The 21368-nt window shown below is 41.2% G+C and overlaps 1 protein-coding gene across 5 annotated transcripts in view; it reads right to left on the bottom strand.

The window, feature by feature from the left end:
- The window catches only part of PTPRM (protein tyrosine phosphatase receptor type M), an 805568-nt gene that overhangs the window by 133533 nt on the left and 650667 nt on the right, over positions 1 to 21368 (bottom strand). For 3 of the 5 annotated variants that reach the window (XM_028480386.1, XM_028480384.1, XM_028480381.1), the window contains one exon: positions 16905 to 17092. In XM_028480386.1, coding sequence (XP_028336187.1) covers positions 16905 to 17092 — 188 coding nt within the window. Of the gene's footprint in view, positions 1 to 16904; positions 17093 to 17822; positions 17835 to 21368 lie in introns of all 5 variants that reach the window. The other 2 variants (XM_028480385.1, XM_028480380.1) reach the window with 1 other exon arrangement.

Consider the following 21368-nt stretch of genomic DNA (forward strand, 5'->3'; position numbering starts at 1 on the left):
TACATACAATGGAATACTACTCAGCCATAAAAAAGAATGAAATAATGCCATTTGCAGCAACATGGATGGACCTAGAGATTATCCTACTAAACGAAGTAAGTCAGAAAGAGAAGGACAAATACCATATGATATCACTTCTATGTGGAATCTAAAATATAACATACATGAACTTATCCATGAAATAGAAATAGACTCACAGACATAGAGAACAGACTTGTGGTTGCCAAGTGGGGGGAACAGGGGAGGGATGGACTGGGAGTTTGGGATGCGCAGATGCAAACTAGCACATATAGAATGGATAAACAACAGGGTCCTACTGTATAGCTCAGGGAACTATATTCAATATCCTGAGATAAACCATAATGGAAAAGAATATGGAAAAGAATATATATATATATATATAAAACTGAATCACTTTGCTGTACAGTAGAAACTAACACAACATTGTAAATCACCTAGACTTCCACAAAATAAATTAAAAGAAGAAGAAAACACCAAAAAAATAAATTAGAGCTTTTATACACAGCTCCGAAGGCCCAGCGGTGGAAGGAAGAGAGGAAGGAACAAAGCTGCGATGGGAGATGTGTGTGCTGGGCTCACGTCCAGGCTGCAGGCAGTGATGAGAAAGAAGAGGGGTGGCGAGCCCAGGGAAGCAGGAACAAGAGGTGACAAAGCACAGGGAGCGGGACATACTATCCCATCTTCCAAAAGCACTGTGATTCAGAGGGACATCGGGGCTCACGTGAATGATGAGGACCAGAGAGATCCCCGTATGAAAGGGAAATCAGACAGGGATGCTCAGTCCACCTACATGTACATCCTGTGTGCAAAGGCGATGAGCAGAACTGGGGGGTCTGCAATCAGAGGGGAGAAACACAAGTGGCTACAGCAGAAAGGATCTCTGGTAATGGGAAGGTGGTGGCTGAGAGTGACGATTGCCATCAGTAACGGATGCCATCAGTAATCAACAGCAAAGGAGGGCAGAGGCCCCACTGCACGGGAAGCACGCCACCATGGTTATTAGCCTGCAACCCTGCAGCCACTGGAACTACATGACGACCAGGTTGAAAACATGGTTTTAGGATGTAAGAAAGATATGTGGTCTTTGGTTGGCGCCTAATTACTCCTGGAGGAGAAAACAAAAAGAGATGGTCTTAAGAACGACAACCAAGATTTACTTATCTTTTTAATCCTAAGGTCTAGCTTTGAGAGTCCTCAGTAACATCTGCTGAATGCATGAATGAGCAAATTAAAGAAATACCACCTTGTAGATGCTACAAATCCCAGGGAATCTTTGTTCTCAGAGAATCTCCTTATCATGAGCTATTTATAGGGGAGGAAAGATATCTGAGAGGAGAAGGTTAAGCAATTAATTATAGATTTTAAAATATGCATGCTAACATTTCTATAGTGACTAGTAAAAGAAAAAAGTGTATAATTTCCAAATTAGTAGACAAAAATAAAATGAGACAAAAATTTAACTAATTAAAAATAGGCAAGAAGAGGTGGGGTGGGGGGAAGAAGCATAAGAAAAAGTAGAACAAACATAACTCACAAAATAAGGTGGCAGAAATGAATTCAAATAAATCAGTAATCGCAGAAAATTAAAAATACACTAAGTTGTAAATTAGTAGACTTTAAAGGTAAAAGCTGTAAGACTTTTAAAGGTAAAAGCTGAAATAATAAAATCCATGACATATATACACCAATATGTATAAAATGGATAACTAATAAGAACATGCTGTATAAAAAAAAAATAAAATGCAAAAATTCAGAAAAAAAAATCCAGTTATATGCTGTTTACAAGAGACACAACTAAAATAGAGAGATTGAAAATATATCCAGGAAAATACTAATTAGAAGGAAACTGGTATAGTTATATTGAAATTAGACAATATAAACTAACGACAATGATATTAGTGCCTCATGATGAAATGTTCAATTCACTTAGGAGAGACAATTCTAAACTTATATTTACTTAATAACTTATCTTCAAAATATATGACTTCTTTTAACCTCTTTCAGTAATAGATCAGACAGACAAAAAGCTAGTAAGTATACAGAAAATTTGAACAGCAAACTTTTTTTTTTTTTTTTTTTTTTTTTTTTGCGGTACGCAGGCCTCTCTCCCGTTGCGGAGCACAGGCTTCAGACGCGCAGGCTCAGCGGCCATGGCTCACGGGCCCAGCTGCTCCGCGGCATGTGGGATCTTCCCCGACCGGGGCACGAACCCGTGTCCCCTGCATCGGCAGGCGGACTCTCAACCACTGCGCCACCAGGGAAGCCCTGAACAGCAAATTTTTTAAAAACTGTGGTCTAAAGAATACACAGAACTTGGCACTCAACATTGTTGTTGAGAATACATAAAATATTTAAGAAAATTGACCATGTGGATGGCTCTAAATAATGTCCACAAATTTCAATGAATTTTCTCCAATCAGCATACATTTAAGTTAGAAATCATTAATAAAAAGACAACCAAAAAAATCTCCCATGCACTGAGAAATAAAACACACACATTCATGCACTCACATGCTCTAAATAATGCATGGGTCAAAGAAGTAATGAAAATTTAAAAATACTTAAGGATAAGAGTACTCGACTGTTACTTAGAGGGAAAATTAATAAATAAATGCTTCTACTAGAAAAAAGAAAGACTGAAAATTAATGTGTTCAGCATCTTGTTTAAAAATAAGAACAGAATAAACTCAAAGAAAGTAGAAGGAAAAAAGATCAGGAATATCAGAAATTTAAAACATGCAATATGAAAGATCCACAAGGTCAAAGGTTATCTCTTTGAAACAACTAATAAAACCAACAAAATGTTGGCAAGAATAGTCAAGAAAGAAGAAGGAGAAAAGGCACAAATAAATACTATTAATGATGATAAAGGACAGATAAGAAGAAAATATGAACAAATGTATACCCTTGAGTAAATTAGACAAAATTCACAATTTCTATAAAGATATTCACTATAAAATTAACTCAAGAAAAACTAGAAATCCAGAATAGTCTTATAACTATTGAAAAATTCAGTAATTAAAAATTTTACCATGAGGAAAATGCCAGACCTAGCCAGTTTTGTAGGTGAGTTCTAAAGATAATTTGCAGTAGAAACTAACACAACATTGTAAAGCAATTATACTCCAATTAAAAAATAAAAAGGTCACATCTAAAAAAAAATAAAGATAACTTGAATCTCACATGATCTCTTTTAAGGGAACAGAAAGAACACAGAATGCTATCTAATTCATTTTAAAAAGCAGATATATTTTTCATTCTAAAATGAGAAAATAAAAATACAAGAAGGATCATTAAGAGACTAGTAACTCATGGACATAGATGTAAAAATCATTAGTGAACAGCCTTCAGCAATATTTAAAACATATCATGACCAAGTTAGGTTTATCCTAGGAATGAAGGGTTGGTTCAAAATTAGAATATTAACTACCTTAATTAACCCACCACACTAACATGTTAAAAAAGAGAAATAAAATAATTATTTTGTATAACAATAAATGCTAAAAAAGAATTCTATCAAATTCAATATTTATCTATGGTAAACAGTATTAATAAACCAGAAATGGAAGGGAATATCCTTAAACTAATTATGACTAATTATTAATCATTAAAAGCCTTTTCTCTGAAAATCAGGACCAAGACAATGATGCTTGCCAACCTAAGTTTTATTCAGTGTTGTACTGGAGGTTCTAGTGAGCTTTATAAATAAGAAAAAATAAATGTATAAGGATTAAGAAGAAACAAAACTGTCAGTAGTGAAAGTTGACATGATTTCTCCATGGAAAACTCCAGAATAATCTGCAGAGAAATGAATGAAATAAAGATTGCTGAGAAATGTTTCTGGACAAAGGAGCAATACACAAATATACATACATACACACATACGTATACACACATATACTTATCTACCTGTATCTCTCTATATTTATACATGTACTCTATATACTTGCAATAAAAAGAAAATGTAACTTTAAAAGATACTATTACCTTAACAAATAAGTACACATAACTAAAAGATGTACAAGATTTCATGGAGAACATTTTGAAACTCTGCTGAGAAATATAAAAGAAGATCCAAATAAATAGAGGCATAAACCATACTAAGACATGAAGATCCAATGTTGCCAAGAAGTCAATTTTCCCGAACTTTAGAAGTAGATCCCATGCAGTTCCAAACAAAATTACAGAGTTTTTCACGAAGCTGACTGTATAAAATGTCAGCTTCATGAAATGTCCATTTTTCATGGACAAGGTGATTCTAAAATGATGCCAGCACAAAGCTTAAGGACAGCCAATACATTTTTAAAGAAGGACAAAGCAAGCATAGAAGAGGTCGTACAAGTCAGTAGGAGACATTAACACCCTAGTAAAAAAACAGGCAAAGCTTATGAACAGTTCACAAAAGAAAATTTTCACGTGGCTGGTGAACATATAAAGACATGTCCAGTTTCAAATGGAGCAATAATGAGATACTCTTTTTCCACCTATCGAACTGGCAAGGATGATAAAAAAAATAAAGACTAATGCTTATTTGAGCGCTGGTATGTTGAGGTAAGCATTCTCACGGAAAGTGCTAACGGCGTGTGTGAACTGGTTCAATTTTTCTGGAAAGCAAGCTTTCAACATAACAGGTTCATAAAGAAACTTAAGCATTTTATATACTTTGAAGCATTAATTCCACCTCTTGAAATCTATCTATAGAAAATAATGGAGGTAAATCCAAAGAATTACTCATAGCAGTGTTCATGGCAAAGACAAACAAGGTATGAAACGATTTATATAAAGATTCTAATGCATTAAAATATTGGATAGAAACTTACTGAAAACTGAGAGTAGGTTTATGGGTGATTTTTATTGTCTTTTTTTTTTTCTTTACACTTTTCTTAAAATTTCAAATTTCTTTCAAAATATTCTTTTTAAAAAAACACGATAAAATCAGGACTTGGGAACCTTTAAAAACATATTTTGTTACTCTGCATCCTTACAAGTGGTTTTCATCATTAAAATAGAGAAAAAAATAAAAGCAAGCATTCTGTTTAGGCAGATAAATTATGTTAATTGGATTTATAGTATATTCTCTTCATGTTTCAAGAAGTAAGCTTAAAATACACTTAGTAATCAGCCAAGTAAAATATTTTGGCCATAAAATTGGCAAAGAACTCAAATGCATAATTACCTAAAGCACATAAATACAATACATATAAAAACATATGCTAGATGTTTATAATTACACTGAATGCATTATAATTATTCAGTATCTCCTGCATAATTTCCCTGAAGTAAACAGATGAAAGGTTTTCCACGTGTCCCTAAAGGGCAACAATGGAAGATAAAGGGAGTGAAGAAGTTTTAAAAAATTTCGAAGATGCTGAATAATAGGTGAAGCCCATTGAGGATTTAAAGCTACTTTTCTTTCAGAAGAAGTTGGAAAAGTCAGCATGTTCTCTTTCTTTTCAGAGACAGGACAGGTCAAAAAGGCTATGGCCTCTGATTCAATATTATTTTGGTCTGAAGACCAAAGACATGTAAGACATGTAACAATAATGTGGATTTATATAATATAAAATGTGAAAGAAATTAATTCCAAACTTTTAATCCATATATTTCCTTATTATTTACGATCCTTACAAACGGGGACAGTGGGGATTAGAGATGGAATGGAATTCTGATCACAAACACCTTTCAGACACAGTGAGGACATTATACAAAAATGTACTAATGTCACTAGTGCACTCTCTCCGCTTGGCCTTCCCAGTGTTTTTGGAGATGAGGTGGGAGTTAGAAGTGCGAGTGGGAAGGGGTTGAAACAGGGAAAAGAGAGGAGGAAAAAAGAGGAAGGGCACATCAGGACAGAAACTCCCTCGTTCAGAAATGCTGAATAAACTCAAAACTGGCAAGAGGGGGCCAGAGAACTGCCCGCGGGTCCCAAGTGACGGCCCTCTACACACCAGTGACCGCCAGGCTTCAGTTCTCAGGCAGCTGGTCAGGGCTGCCCACTGGAGAACATTCCATCCATGGAGATACATCAACCCAAAAAACATCCCATCCATGGAGAAGCATGAGCCAAAAAACATCCCATCCATGGAGATGTGTCAACCACACTGGGAGTCCAACATCACCAAGGTGATGGCTCGACTAACGATACAGAGACTCTAGGAAGTGCTTGGTCTTTGGAACTGACCCACTTGCTTCAGGGAAGGTGAGTGGTTCGCTCAAGGGTCTGTGGTTAGGGTCTCAGCGAGACTCTTCAGTGATGTGACAGGTCAAAGACTTGGGATCCAGTCTTCTCATGGCCAATCCACTGTCCTTGCTACCTCCCAGCACTGTTCTTTGAAAAAGAATAATTGCCTTTTCAACTGGTTATTTTTTTGCATCATTTAGTCGAAGCTGAGACATGTTATCTTGGTCCTGCCTGGAGGTCAGAGATCCAGTTCACAAGGGTGTTACTGTTGTGTTGAATCACCTTATTGAAAAAAGATGCAGCCTCTTCCAGAATCTCTTCCAGAGAGGACCTCTGAGAAAACCTGCAGCTTTCACACACAACTCACGTCTACATTTCCTCTTCTCCCTCCCTCTACTGGGTCGGCTGGCAGTCGTGCAGCAATCCAGGGAGACAGCCTGTGGGATCTACGCCTCTTAAGAGCGGCAGCTTGATTTTAGCTGATACTTGGTCCTGGTGGGTTTCCGACGAGCCAGACTGGCTGATATTTGCAGAATAATTTCCCTGCATTTCTTGACAAGGAAAAGCCAGAGCAGGAGCAATGCCGGAGTGACCGCGCTCTTGGAGCTGAGATGCTGAGCAAGGTTAAGGGGCAGCATCTGCTGATGCTGAGATGCTGAAACAAACCAGAGTTGGCGCTGTCAGCGGGGCCCCCGGGGCTGGCTCTGTCCTCTGCCAAAGGACAGAACACTTCAAAGCAAATAAAACTGCACAGAGTAAAACAATGCTCCTGCCATGAAATCACAAGTCAAATCAATAAAACCCAAGGTTAACTTCTGTAGGTCTGTGTTTCGTGGTGTTCCATGAAGAAGTTATGTGGTGTAGTGGAAAAGAACGTGGTCTTTGGAGTCAACAGATTATGGAGTTAAATCCCACCACTCCAAAGTGGGAGGACCTTGGGCAAATGACTTACATTCTGAGTCACTCCCTCATCTGTAAAATGGGTATGATAACAGTGTAAGAGCATTGTGGTTAGAAATATCTACGTGCCTCTCTCTATCTGTGTGTGTATCTTTGTAGAGTGCTACCACATTAGGGTTAGGGGGTAGACCAACGTAGGTCTAACCATCAACACCATCATCATCATTCTAGGAACCAAGCAAGATTTCATGAAAAGTCCACCCCTCAAAACCTTGCTCCCCCTGAAAATACGTCCATAATAACACAAATTACCTTTATGAGCTTTGAATCTGTGTATGATGACATACAGTTTCTCTCTTGCAATAGTCCTGTTTGAAATGCATTGAAGTCACTAGATATTTCTACATTATTTCTATTAGGAATTAAAAAAGAAATGAAAGCAAATATGGAATAAAAATATTTACCCTAATTTTTTAAAACATATGGTTGGCATTCAGTGAGTAAAAATGATCAGATGGAACCATGACATTCTTCCTTTTTTTTTTTTTTTTTGCGGTACGCGGGCCTCTCACTGTTGTGGCCTCTCCCGTTGCGGAGCACAGGCTCCGGACGCGCAGGCTCAGCGGCCATGGCTCACGGGCCCAGCCGCTCCACGGCATGTGGGATCTTCCCGGTCCGGGGCACGAACCCGTATCCCCTGCATCGGCAGGCTGACTCTCAACCACTGCGCCACCAGGGAAGCCCCATTCTTCCCATTTTTAAGTGACGGGTATTGGTAAGGTTCAAGTTGCCCAGCACAGTTTTTCCTGGTTGGACATTGCTAATCCACTGGCTCCTACGTGATGATGTGTACCATTCTGAGTGTCTATTTGTAATAGTTCTATCCATCTTTAATTTCATTTCCCCTTCTAGGGGTGTATGTGTTGAAATACACAGAAATCAATTCAACAAATGTAAAGTAACATATTTAGCAGTGTTTCTCAAATATCTATTGGATAATCAATTAATATACACTTTACCATATTATCAGTTAGTACATTGCCCTCGGTATTATTATCGCCCACGGTGTTATTCTAACGCAGAGCTATGAGACCGTGGACGGCCTGGTGTCTGGTAACATCCATGTTGGGTCTGAAGGGAGCTGGCAGGTGAAGGAGGAGCTGGGAGTCACTCGAGGCAGAAACCACGACGTGGAGCACAGCCCAGAGATGCGAGGTGCTGAGGGTGTGAAAGGTGGCAGGGGGTGGGTTCAGAGGAGCTGGGCCCTGAGGCACGTGGCGGGAAGCTTCTGTGGTTACAGTGACAGCCTGGAACAGGCCCAGGGCCGCGTCCCAGAGGACTGAGCACTCTCTGCTAAGGAGGGGCCTCATTTTGCAAAGAATCCGGAGCAGATGTTTTAGCGTCACATGTGATAACATCTGTGTTTCCCAAAGAAAACTGGTTGCAGAGTGGAGGGCAGATGTGAAGGGGGAGAGTAAATGTCGAGAGATGAGGTCGGGGAGAGTTACAAGGGGGTGGGCAAGAGATGAGGGCTGCCGGTGGGCTGGGAGAGGAAGGGATGGAATTGGAAACGGCGGGAGGGGAGGCGGGTAGGACTTGGGAGGTGCTGAGGGCAGGTCGGGGGGAGGGGCAATACCACTGTGCTGAAGCCAGCTGGACCAGGTTAGCAGGCGGTGACAGCATCCAGCTGATACCAGATACACACGAGGTCGGCAGGTGTGGGATACAGGCAGCCCGACAGTCCCTCTGGGCCGGGTCCTGTGACTGATGGCATCCGACACTAAAAGCATGTTAACAAGTGGGGAAAGCGCCTAACTCCTCCCGGGGGAGATAAAGACAGTTCTAATGACCAGCTTCAAAATGGAAACCAGACTGTGAAACAGAACTACTCCAAACAAACTGGAAAAGGTCTACCACCATGAACTAAAATCAGAGGGAGGAACAGAGAGTCGTGGGAAATAACAATTTTTAACTAAATTTTCCGAAGTTTTCTGAGTCCAGGATATTATCAGGGGTGTGGGCAAAAGGAAACTGGATTAAAAAAATCAGCTAACACATAAGAGGTCCTGAAAGCAAGCATGACAAAATGGAGCACGCGACAAATAAAACAGACACTTTTATATTCGTAGTTTAGTGAAAAATCTACCGAGTATTCACAGTAAAAAATCAACCGTCTCTGTTGCGTTATTTAAAATACGCAGAGATTTTCATCTACTAAGAAAGTATTCATAAACACATACACTTGATTTGCCCCAAACAGCTTGAAGCAGCCTCAAAATTTCACATAGAAGTTTTTATCATTTTCTCATGGACCTGGCTCAGCATCACCGTAATAGTTAAAGGAAAAAAAAATGTCAAAACTTACGTGGCTGCGGCAGCCACTGGAGGCGCAGCTGTTGTGATTCTTAATGTATTTGCAGAGCTTGCCAAGGCTCCCCCATGTCCCCATCCTTGGCTTTCAATGGTTTTGTTTTGTTTATTTTGTGTCCTGTGGGACAGAAAATAACCTGCACTGATTGTGGCAATTGATGGACTCAGCTGGTGCCTCAGAATATGAAGCGGGAACTGAAAAGCACATCTGAAGAGTGTGCGGGCTGGAGGTGAGCAGAAGGGGGTGCCTCCACGCTGGACCACCCACGAGCACGGGCCAGCTGTGTCGGCAATGGTTCCAGCAGGTAAGAACACAAAGCACCTCTCATTCCACCTGCCTCGGCCTCTGTTTTCAAAACCCAGCAAAGGGGCCGCTGGGCACTATTCTTAGAACTTTTCTAGAGGTACCTGCCCACTAGCCCCGTACCGGGAGGGACCAGGCACAGGGCGCCCTTCTCCCCAGCGGCATTGCCGCGCACCTGGGGATGCTGGCCTGTCTTCCCAGCTCAGGGCCTTGCTGTCTAAGGGCATCTCATCAGGAATTAGAGCTGCAGCCTCCATGCGGAGAAAGTGGTTTTTCAGGGAGTGGTTTTCTCTATTTAGTTTTCACTGGCTTCCCTGAGGTGGGAGGCAAGTAAATTAAACAAACAAACAAAAAACAAACCAAAATGAAACTCAGATTTGGAGGGCAAGTGAGACTTTTTTTCGCTAAGACAATTCCTTCTTAGCTCACCACACTCTGTCAAACACAGACAAAGCCATCAAATATAACATTGTGCTTACATTGAACAAAATCAGCTGTTTTACTTAGAAAACAGGGGGAAGGATGAGAGGGGAAAATATACAATCCATACATTTTAAAAAGATCTACAAGGAGCTACTAGGAGTTAGACATGTTTAAAACAACTCCAGGTTCCTTGGAAAAACGCATAGGTTGTACTTAAGCCTGAAGATCTTGGCATAAAGCCTCCAATTCCCCAATTTAAACTGAGCAAAAAACCAGTCTCCATGTTCAATTATAAAATTAATCATCCGTGTTTGTGCCATAGAGAAACACACAGGATAAAAGTAGGTGGGGTCAGGATAATGCTTTTCTAAATAATTTTAGACATATATGCACACACACATAGTTTTTTGAGAAGTAGCTGCCACGAGTTACTTAGGTTTATACATTTCAGATCTAGTAATTGGAAAATAAATTTTTGTGCCCCAGAGCAATATTAATTATTAGCTAATAAAATAGTACCATCAGTGTTTTTCAGGAGGTCCTATGTGGGAGTAGTTTTAAATTGCTGTCCTTCCTTTATCTTAATTTTACAACGATAGCAACTCACATTCTTTCAGAACTGCACAACTATTTTCCTACTTCAGGTTAATGTTTTTCTGCTTCGATCCCGGAAGACAATTAGGATCAGTTCAAAAATCCAGGACCAAAGAAGACCTTCTGGGGACGACAGAGGGGCAGGAATTCACTCTCCAACTGTGCAGGGTCACCCCTGAGGCTGGGACCCCGTCCGTCCCACTCAGGTAGCGGGCAGCAGCTCCCACATCTAGGGCAGGGCCTACTGGCTCAGGGCAGAGCTGGAGAATCTTCCTTTTCATTCCAGGTGATAAAGGCCCAGGAGTCTGTTGGGGCGGCCGCTCAGGCCTCCGCTGCTTCCTGAGCGCAGCTGTCTCCTTTCTCCACTTCTGGTAAACCCACGGATCTCCTCCAAGGGCTTAGCACAGACTGATCTTTGCTTTTTGGAAGAAAGAACCAGCTCCTCTTCTGTAGCAACGTAAGCAAACTTGCCCTTTCCACTGGGTCTTTCTCCTGAGATCCCCAAACCAGTCTCTGCTGACAACGTGCCATTTTCTGTTCAATTCAGCCTGTTTACTTTTTTTACTGTGATTCATGTCTGAGTTTCTTTTGAATAAAATTATTGCACTTCCCTGGTGAGAGATGCCATATGATGATCTTGTTAGAACAAAAAACAAAAACAAACAAGAAAAATCTGCACTCAGTGCTGCTCTGTCTTATCCCCAGCATGTTTTCCCTCTGGTTTGGACACACTTCTGTCGGCTACTTGAGCGGTAATGAACCCTTCCAGGGTTAAGGCCAGTTTTCAGACATCTCTGTCTTGGGAAAGATAAAGACGAATTTGTTGAAACAGGGTCAACAGAGAAAAAGTCACTATTTCAAAAGTATTTTACAGTCTAAGTGGCTGGTGTTTCCCAACGTACATGGATTGAAGAAAACCGACTGATTGGGCGATTGTGCTGAGTCACAGAGGCAACCTGAGGCTTTCTTGATGGTTTTCCCCCAAGAAATGCTTCCGAATTGAAGTAATTCATCGCTTCAACAAATCTGGAAGCCAAGCACTGCACTCCATTTTTTTGCATGGGGAGAAAGGGATGTAGTTCATACTACTCTTTCCCAGTAAATACATTTTCCATCTCCCCTTTACTTTTTGGGTGTGGATTATTATCTTTCAAGCAGTTCCTGTGTGCCGCATACAACAGCATTTAAAAATTAAGCTGTTTGTATGAACAGATCTCCCTCCAGGTACAGGAATGAGACGCATGAGTTACCTGAATTCTTCTTCTCTTCTCACGGCGGCCAGAATGATGTACAGGCTTCTGGGTAGGACACACGTGGCCCTTCACGACAGCACGCTGACTGCCCACGTTCTCTTGCTTCCGCGTCTACCTGGAATCCCACTCTTTTGCCTTCCCCTGGCCAACTCCAACACATCCTTCAAGGAAAAAGTCATCCTTGCCCAGACTTGCACTCCCAGCCTTCAAAGTACTAACACAAATCTCTCTTGTGAGGTTTCATGAGAGGTGCTACAATCACCCCATGACTGCTTCCTCCTGCAGAGGGAGACTCCTGCTATATGATGGGCAGGACACTTGGTGTCCTCCATGTCCCCAGCACCCAGACGTGTCACATTCACCCCATGTGCTTGGTATTCTCCAGTGAACTAACAAGCACAGCTTAAGGTAAGCTTTTCCCCAAATCCGACCTTGCAAAGACACTCATAGAACCATTGTTTAAAAGATAGTATTCTGTGGTCTGTAGCTATACCATCCCTTAGGACTTTTCTAACTTAGATATGAAAATACTGTTTCAACAATAAAAGTTGACAGCATATACTTTTAAATATTAACTGAGTTTCATATATGCAGTGAGTAGTTTTTAGTATAAGTATGTCCCATGCACTATTTGGGACATACTTATATTAAAGAATTATTCTGTTTATCTGAAGTTCGGGTTTAACTGAGCAAACTGTATTTTATCTGGTAAACTGTAAGAAAGAGAAAAGAATAAGATACAGGGATGTAATATTCAGCACAGGGAATACAGTCAATAATATCATAATAACTTTGACGGGTAATCTATAAAAATATCAAATCACCACGTTGTACACCTGAAACCAATATAGTATTGTAAGTCAACTATACGCCAATATTTTAAAAAAGAAAAAAAATATTTAACTTATTTTCTCAGTTCTCAAACTCTTTGTCCACAGAGTCAAACCTACCTATTTATTTAAGTTACTTTTTAATGGCAAGTTTTGATGATACATGGTAAGTGAACTATCTATCCAGAGTGTGAACACAGGAGAGGTACTGAAATTGTAATTGACACAGTTTCCCTGTAAAGACCACGGGGTGAATGCCCTGCCTTGGATCCTATTATAAATTAGTCCTTTCCTCTTTTATTAGCTAAAGCTGCCACTGAATATCAGATTCAGTTCTAGTACTTATGATGCATTAAATGAGTCAAGCCTCACAATACTCTTATGAGGTTGATACTACAGTTATCCCATTTTACAGATGGGGAAACTGAGGCCCGGGAGGTTAGACAGCTTGGCCCAGGCTGAGCTGGAATATCCACAGTCTGGTACCAGAGCCTCTTCCCAAACCATGGCCTCTTACCATCTGATCCTCGAGCTTCACATGACACCAGGCAGCCACACACTCCTGACTTTTGGTGTGGGTTTGAGGGAAGGTTGCAGACTTCACAGCAAGATTCAAAGAGATGCGTTTGGTTAGAGTTCTAAAAGCCAGATTGGGCTTTAAAACATAACTGCTTAAGGATGTTTCCAGATTCACACTGCAATAAAAATCCCCTGGGATTTTTCTCTAAAGAAAGTAGAGCAGGATAATGGCAGCTGGGGTTTGCCACTGCCCCATTAATCCCCATAAACGTGGCTGTGCCTCCAGGGAAGATGTGGGCATGTAATTCAGCCATGTGCAGGCAAGGATGGCGAGGGAGAGGGAGGACTTTGGGATGTAGGTGAGAAACTGAGCAGGTGTTCCCCTCTCCCTGCGGCCACTCTATAGATTTACCCTTGTGCCAGCATCACTCCTCATGTCCCGTTTACTCTGTCCCCCCATGGTCCTGCCACCCACATCCGCACCCTGCCCCCAGGAGGGGGGCTACTTAATAACCTGAAAATTACTGAGTGCTAGGATTATTCCTAACAGAACTTTCCATCTCATATTTCTCCCAATAGCACGTTCCTATTTGTTCCTGCTTTCCTCTCTGGTATTTGCTCTTTTTTCATTTTTCCCTTCCTTCTTTTAAAAAAAGCTGATAATGATTTTGGCATTGAAAAGTTTTTACTCCCCCCCCCTCCACAGTTTGATTGAGATATACCTGACACATAACATTGTGTAACTTTAGGGTGTATAATGTGATGATTGGATACCTGTATATGTTAGTTTTAAACAGTCGTCTCTGGGGTGTGGAGAAAAGGGAGCCCTCCTATACTGTTGGTATGAATGTTAAGTTGGTGCAGCCACTATGGAAAACAGTATAGAGGTTCCTCAAAAAGCTAAAAATAGAGTTGCCACATGATCCAGCAATCCAACTCCTGGGCAGATATCCAGACAAAACTATAATTCGAAAAGATACATGCACCCCTATGTTCAGAGCAGCATTATTTACAATAGCTAAGACATGGAAACAACCTAAATGTCCATCGACAGATGAATGGATAAAGAAGATGTGGTACATACATACAATGGAATATGACTCAGCCATAAAAAATAATGAAATAATGCTATTTGCAGAAAATGGATGCAACTAGAGATTATCATACTAAGTGAAGTAAGTCAGGTAGAGAAAGACAAATCATACGATATCACTTATATGTGGAATCTAAAATATGACACAAATGAACGTATCTATGAAACAGAAACAGACTCACGGACATAGAGAACAGACTTGTGATTGCCAAGGGGTAGGGGAGATGGGGGAGGGAAGGATTGGGAGTTTGGGATTAGCAGAGGCAAACTGTTATATATAGAATGGATAAACAACAAGGTCCTACTGTATAGCACAGGGAATTATATTCAATATCCTGTGATAAATCATAATGGAAAAGAATGTGAAAAAATATGAATATATATGTATAACTGAATCACTTTGTTGTACAGCAGAAATTAACAAAACATTGTAAATCAACTATACTTCAATAAAATACATTAAAAAAAGAAAGAGTCTTCTCTGATCCACTGAATAGCTAGCATAGGAAAAAGTGTTTTTTGAACTGTAACTAATACAACATTTTATTGCAGAGTATAACAACTCTTAATCATCAATTATAACACACTTAAGATGAGTATACACTGTTTCAGTTTGCACTTATAAATCATATTTCTTCAGGAGATGTGAATCGGAACTGATTTTCTGCATACTTTCAAATACGCATCATCTATGGTGTGTTATTAGAAGTCCTAAGGTAGGTATTTTAAAATAGTCCATGAAAAATTGGACTCAGGTTATTTTACAAATTGTTAGTTGAGCCTATAACTAATCTCTTTGACATTAACATGTTTAATAAACATTAGAGCAATATCTGCATTCAGAAGACTGGATAGAACTAAAGACATTGTCTCTATTCATTAGGCTTATATTTTCTCAATAATCTAATTTTGTCTTTCATAAGATATTAATGCTTTTGGAAGTCTTGCTCTTAATCTTATTAATTCCTAAGCCAGCCTTTAAAAGTGCAGGAGGAAATATGCAAAGGCAGTCAGTTTCACTGAATTATGAATTAAATCACTAAAGGCAAACCTAAGAATTTCAGGATGGCTAAAATGCAGAACTTCATCTGGAAATATTTTCTGGACTTAAATCAAACCTTTGGGCCCTGGTTTGTGTTTGTTTTCTTGGCTTTGCAGTCTCTTGAACTGCGGTCGTTGGTAATACGTGAGGACACACGTGTCAGCAGAGCAAAGTGTGTCTGTGTATTTGCCTGTGTTGAACAAACACCTGGCCTTCAGAGAAGCAGAGCAGTGGTGGGGCTCTGACTGCTGTAATGAGCCTTGGACAATTAAGCTAAACCCAAGATAATGCAGCATCTGGGGCATAAAACTGAGGCATCACGAGGGCCCCCCAAGGGGAGAAAGAAGCAGAGTTTGAATGTCGAAGGATAGGGAGGTGGTACAAACAGATTTTAAAAATACTCTAATTCCAGACAAGATGTTTTCCAAGTAGGAGCTAGTCAGGTAGATGCAGTACCAGAAACACATTCTTAGATTTAAAAAGCCATGTGGCTTTCTAATCCTATTTTTACTGTAAGCATGCTGCTACTTTATCTTCACCAATGATTGTGAACTAATTTTACTTAATAAGGTAACAGAGAAATCCAAGCCCCTTCCTTCTCCCCCCTCACCACACATATACGCGCACACACACACACACACACACACACACACACACACACACACACACACACACACACATGCACACACACTCAGTGAAGGTGTGCTCTTTTGAACCAGACTCTTCAAATCAATTAATTCTCTTCAGTTCGGGAAAGACTTTCCAACAGAATTAGGCTGAGGACAGAGGCTGTGAAAGGGGTGAGTCCTACATTTATATATGGTGCCAGAGTATATATCGCTGTTCCTGGAAAGGCCCCCAAGGGCTGCCTGCACTGATCCCAGGACAGCGACCTGCTCCCTGGGCTGGCGGTAGGGTGACAGCTGTCACTGCCGTGACACTAGCCGGTCCCCCTACTGCCATCTCATCTCCATGCAAGGCGTTGCTGGTTGGCCTACAACTGTTCTAGCTGGACAGCTTCTTCCTGAGATAACTATCAAAATTATTGGGATCTAACATCAGACTTTATTATAGGAAAAGCCAGGAAAGGTGATGAGGAATGGCGAAGAGAGCCTGGCAGGCCTCTGTTTTCATGCTGTTATCTATGCAGAATAAAGAAAAAGCTGAAGAAGTATTTCTCCTCTTTTCATGTAAGGTAGGACATCCCCCTGGTGGTTAAGTCTCGCCGCTGGATGGAAATGGATCCAGGGATGAAACAGCTGGTCCCTTCCTGGCGGCCTCGTGGGCCCCACCGGCTAGGGGAGATGTCGCACAACCCCCCGCGCCGCGCCCAGGCGGGCGGAGGGGGAGCCCAGGTGCGGGGCGCGTGCTCACCTCGTACTCCTCCTTGAAGCCGTAGCCCTCCGCGCACTTCATCTGCGTGATGTGCTGAAGCAGGTCGGCCACCCGGATGGCAGGGTGCAGCTGCCCCGTCTGGTAGGGCACGTCGGCCGGCTCGCGCTTCTTGTACGTGTGGGGCTGCACCAAGCTGCTGGTGTCACTGGCCATCGTGTGCGTCTCGTCTGGAAAAAGAAGGCCGTGGAAAAAGTGAGGGGAACCAGCGGCTACACCGGGGTCGCCGAGAATCTAAGAAGTGGCTGCTGACATCCCCTCAACCTACGGCTGCCACGATCCCCGTGATGGCTCAGCAAAAAAGAAAAGTTAAGTGTCTAGAGATTTCAGTGGGGTTGGCAATACTAGTAGGGATGCGGCAGGAATCTTTGTTTTTACAAAGCAGTCCAAACGATCTCTTGCTTTCCCAAAGCTAGTTGGTAAGAATCCTTTAGCCTTCGGGGGCTAAAGTTCATCGAAGTTTCAGTCTGAAACTTCATCAAGGCCTGGTGCAAAACCAGTCTTGTGTTCTTCCGAAGATTCGTGAACTAGTTTGTATGATGATGGAAATCAACTCTGTATGAATGTTCTGTGAGCAAAGAAAAAGTGCACAAGATGGGTTGGCTAACAAAGCTAGCGATGAAAATGTGGACATGATACATGAGCTCCAAGATAACTGGGGGGGGGGTGGCGGGAGGTGGGGAGAAAGGAACCTGGCTGGATGAGTCACTTCGCATGCTCCAGGATCAGAAAGCTGGACAGAATACGGTGGGCCAACACAGCACTCATGGGATGATCTACAGGAGCTAACATGCAGGCCAACGCACAGCAGAACCAGCTGGCTTTGTTCTACAGAGAAGACACCCCCTCCCCCATTCCCTCCACACCTTCTCCATGGGGTGGGCGCATGGGGGAACTTACCATTTATAGGCACTTTTAAGAAGATACATATCAGGAGAAAAGAGGAGGAGAAAAAGGAAACAGGGCATAAGCAATAGTACTGCGTGAATAAGTACAGGTAGTTTTTATTTTGTGTTTTAATTTTACAGTTAAGTTTTCTATTCATAGCTGGTCAGAGGGCAAAGCCTCATTTCTCCCATCACCTGAGGATGGAGGTGTTTAATTTAAGCACTCAATAAGAAAAGGAGGTTAAAATAGTATCATAATTGCTTTTCATCCCCCATGAACCAAGTAATGACTAAATAAATCTTAGTTGTACTCCACACATTTTCTCACTTAAATTTCTTGAACAAGTCAACCAAATTGTATTACAAAATTAATGTCAGAATTTGGTCAAATAAGCCTAAAGAGGCTATATTTTAATGGAAGACTCCTAGTGAATTAGATTAATGAACTGCAGAAATTGTAGCTATTAAAAAATGTCTTATGCAGGAAGGTGCTATTAGGTTAAGAGTGCCACATTCTACAGGTTAACTCATTATAATGCTGGATCCCCTCTGCCATTTTACAACTGAGGGGCTGTCTCATCAAAATATAATGAGAAAGTCACTTAAAATGAGAACATTAAATCAAAATTGATTTCAGGCATAAAGAGTGAAAACATATACGAAAAGATAAGTTCAATTTAAAAAATGACCAGATTGTTTATCAATAGGGAATTCAGCTATGGGTTTTTGTTTGTTTGTTTAAACCGAGAAGTTCAGCTCCAAAGGAAATTTAGTTCAAGAGCGCTTGGTGGGCTGGGCCTGGCTTTGAAACCTCACTTCTATCTGCGTTGCAAAGCACCTGGGATGCATGGTATGAAGGGTGGCACACAGGTGTGTAGCTATGTGCTGCTGCTGAAATGGTACCTGGATCACTACAAGGTGGCTAAAGACACAAAGACAAAATAAAAAAGGTGGTAAGTTGATTTTATGATTTTTTTTTTCATTTGGATTTGCTTTGAAATTTAGAAATTCATATGTTCCCATCTGTTAGAACAGTTGCAAATAAACCGGGACATTTTCACATCGGATTTGCTTGTTGGCAACTGCCAAGCTCACGATGTAGGGGAGGCTCCCTCCTGAAGCCCTGAATCCCTGGAGCTTTCAGCTGCTCCAGCAGGAAGTTCTGCTCTTTATACTCAAATACATGGAACATTAATTAGTTTCCCCTCTGTGCCTCTCATTCTCTCAGTTTTGCACCTTTTGGGATGAATGTAATTAAATGCCCTCCACTGTGGACTGACCTTCTAAACTGCCCCAAATGAATCATGTGGGTCCTTCCACGTGGATCCACTGGCAACCTCACAGTGCTCTGATCCCAGGGCGAGGCATCCTTGGAGGTTTTAAGTCCACAGAGCGGTCACCACTGTCACCACTGTATGTATCACCCCCACTGCACTATGACATCTTGACCTCATTATTATGTGGACACGTCTTAAAGCATTTAAACACCACCAGATCATCTAAGAAAAGAACACTGTTACCTAGAACATAGCTGCCGACGAGGAAACTGAAGGTTTCTGGTGTGATATCTGTTCTGAAATTGGGTCACCTAAACTAGCAGAAAATCTTGATTCCACCAAAATTAGTGATTCATCAGTTTCCTCTGACTTCTTCAAAAGGAATGATTACTGATAAAATACATCATTTGTCACTAACTTCCTACATTTGTTAAAAATTACCCACCCACAAGTTTTAATGAAAAATTATGGCTAAGAGGAAATCAGAAATAAAGCTTCTCACTAAAAGTTCCGATGGTTTTCTAAGAACTGAGAATTCATTCTGCCTACATTCTTTAACAAACTATCTCGAAGTTTCAGTGAACCAGCTGAAAAATCTTGGATTGAAATGGTTGCTGTTTTTGAGGTAGGCGATGGCCCTACCTAGCTATCCATCTATCCATCTATCTATCTATCTAGTTTTTTTTGCAAGAAAATGATATAAAGGCATGCTAAAGCTTTATACATTAGGGCTGGGCACCTTAGCCTGTGAGAATAAAAGGCACTAGAGGATTTAATTGTGCTAATAAGCTGTGAGTCACAACGAAACACGTCTTCCTGCCTTAGTGTAAATTAAAATAGCACTATTCCCCAAAAGTGCCAGGGTAGATGTACAGCATATCCTCATTGCATGGTTTCAAGTGATGCCCTATGTAACATATGGATTCACCTTCGCACCGAGTGACGTGGAAGGGACAGTCCCCAAGCACTGCCATTTGTCACATTGGCATGTTGGTACCAGCTCAACACGGTAACAGTTATTTGTTGATCTGGCTGACTTATTTTTCACAATGTGCATCATTTTTGCTATTTGAATTGTCTGTTCAAGTGACTCTCTCTCTGTAGAGAAGCCTAACCAACTTTAAAAGATGTCATTAGTGTTCGTAATAACAAAGCCCCAACTTTAAAAGATGGTATTTGTTTAATAAGCTTCTCTAAATCCTGCTGTGAAATCTGAACATTTTCTTCCCTCTGACAATGCACATCTCAGCCCTCCCCATCATAGCTCCCCCAAGGTCAGAACACCTACTAGAGGAATTGCGGGATGAATGCCAGGCACACAAAGAAATCGCAAATCTTTGCCTATCAAGAGATTCTGCAAATGTCATCTGCGTTTAGATTGCATTGTTCGGGCACCTAAGATTAGCCTGTGCCCCTCACTTATGAAAAGGATAAAAACGCAGCTTTCTTTCCCTTACAGTCAGGATTAAAAGGTGGCAGCTTTAGTGGGGTTTGTTTATTAGTCCTCAAAATGACGCAAATTCAAAAAGTCTGCTTTAGGTTCATTCTTCAACTTCTGTCTGAGTTCATTTTTTCCTCAAGCAACAAACTTGCTTAATCAAGCCCAGAAAACACCATAAGGGAAAAAAAAAAAAACCACACCCCCCTCTACATAAAAATCATAACAACTTAAGAGAAAAGAGAAGCACAGGGGGAAAAATTATGTTGCCAAGATATAAACCCTTGTAAAGAGAGTTAGGAAGCAGGACTGGCACAGCTGAGGATGGAGCTCTGGCTGCGACGGATGGTTATATACCTTGAAGTCATCTGTGTTATGCTCCTTTTCTGTACGGTTAGTAGTACTGATAGAGAGAGAACATAGCCGGGTACGCTCGGGCTACGGTCTCAGAGACAACAGCAGCTCATGCTTGTTTGGTTCTATCACGGCCAGGTAATGCCATTTCTCCTCACCCTTCTTATATCTGGACAAATGGGGTTTTTTTCTTTAACCCCCGCTGGGAATATTTCCTACCTTCATTGCATTCTGTCCCATGGGGGCTAACATTTTATTTCATTTCCGGTGACATCTGACACATAATAAACCATGTGATTATAAAGTGTCACCTTGTCGTTTTGCTGTTGAGAACATCGGCTCCTTTGAAATTCCACTGTGTGACAGACATCTGAAATGCTGGGGGTGCCCTGGGTAGCTCCGAGGAGGGGGAGGGGGCCAAATCTTTACTGTGATGACTTTTCTGCATAACATTTGGCATAATTAGAAAAATGCTATTTTTGAAACTGCT

Source organism: Physeter macrocephalus, chromosome 19 (genome assembly GCF_002837175.3).
Source record: "Physeter macrocephalus isolate SW-GA chromosome 19, ASM283717v5, whole genome shotgun sequence".
In the NCBI taxonomy this organism is placed as follows: Eukaryota; Metazoa; Chordata; class Mammalia; order Artiodactyla; family Physeteridae; genus Physeter; species Physeter macrocephalus.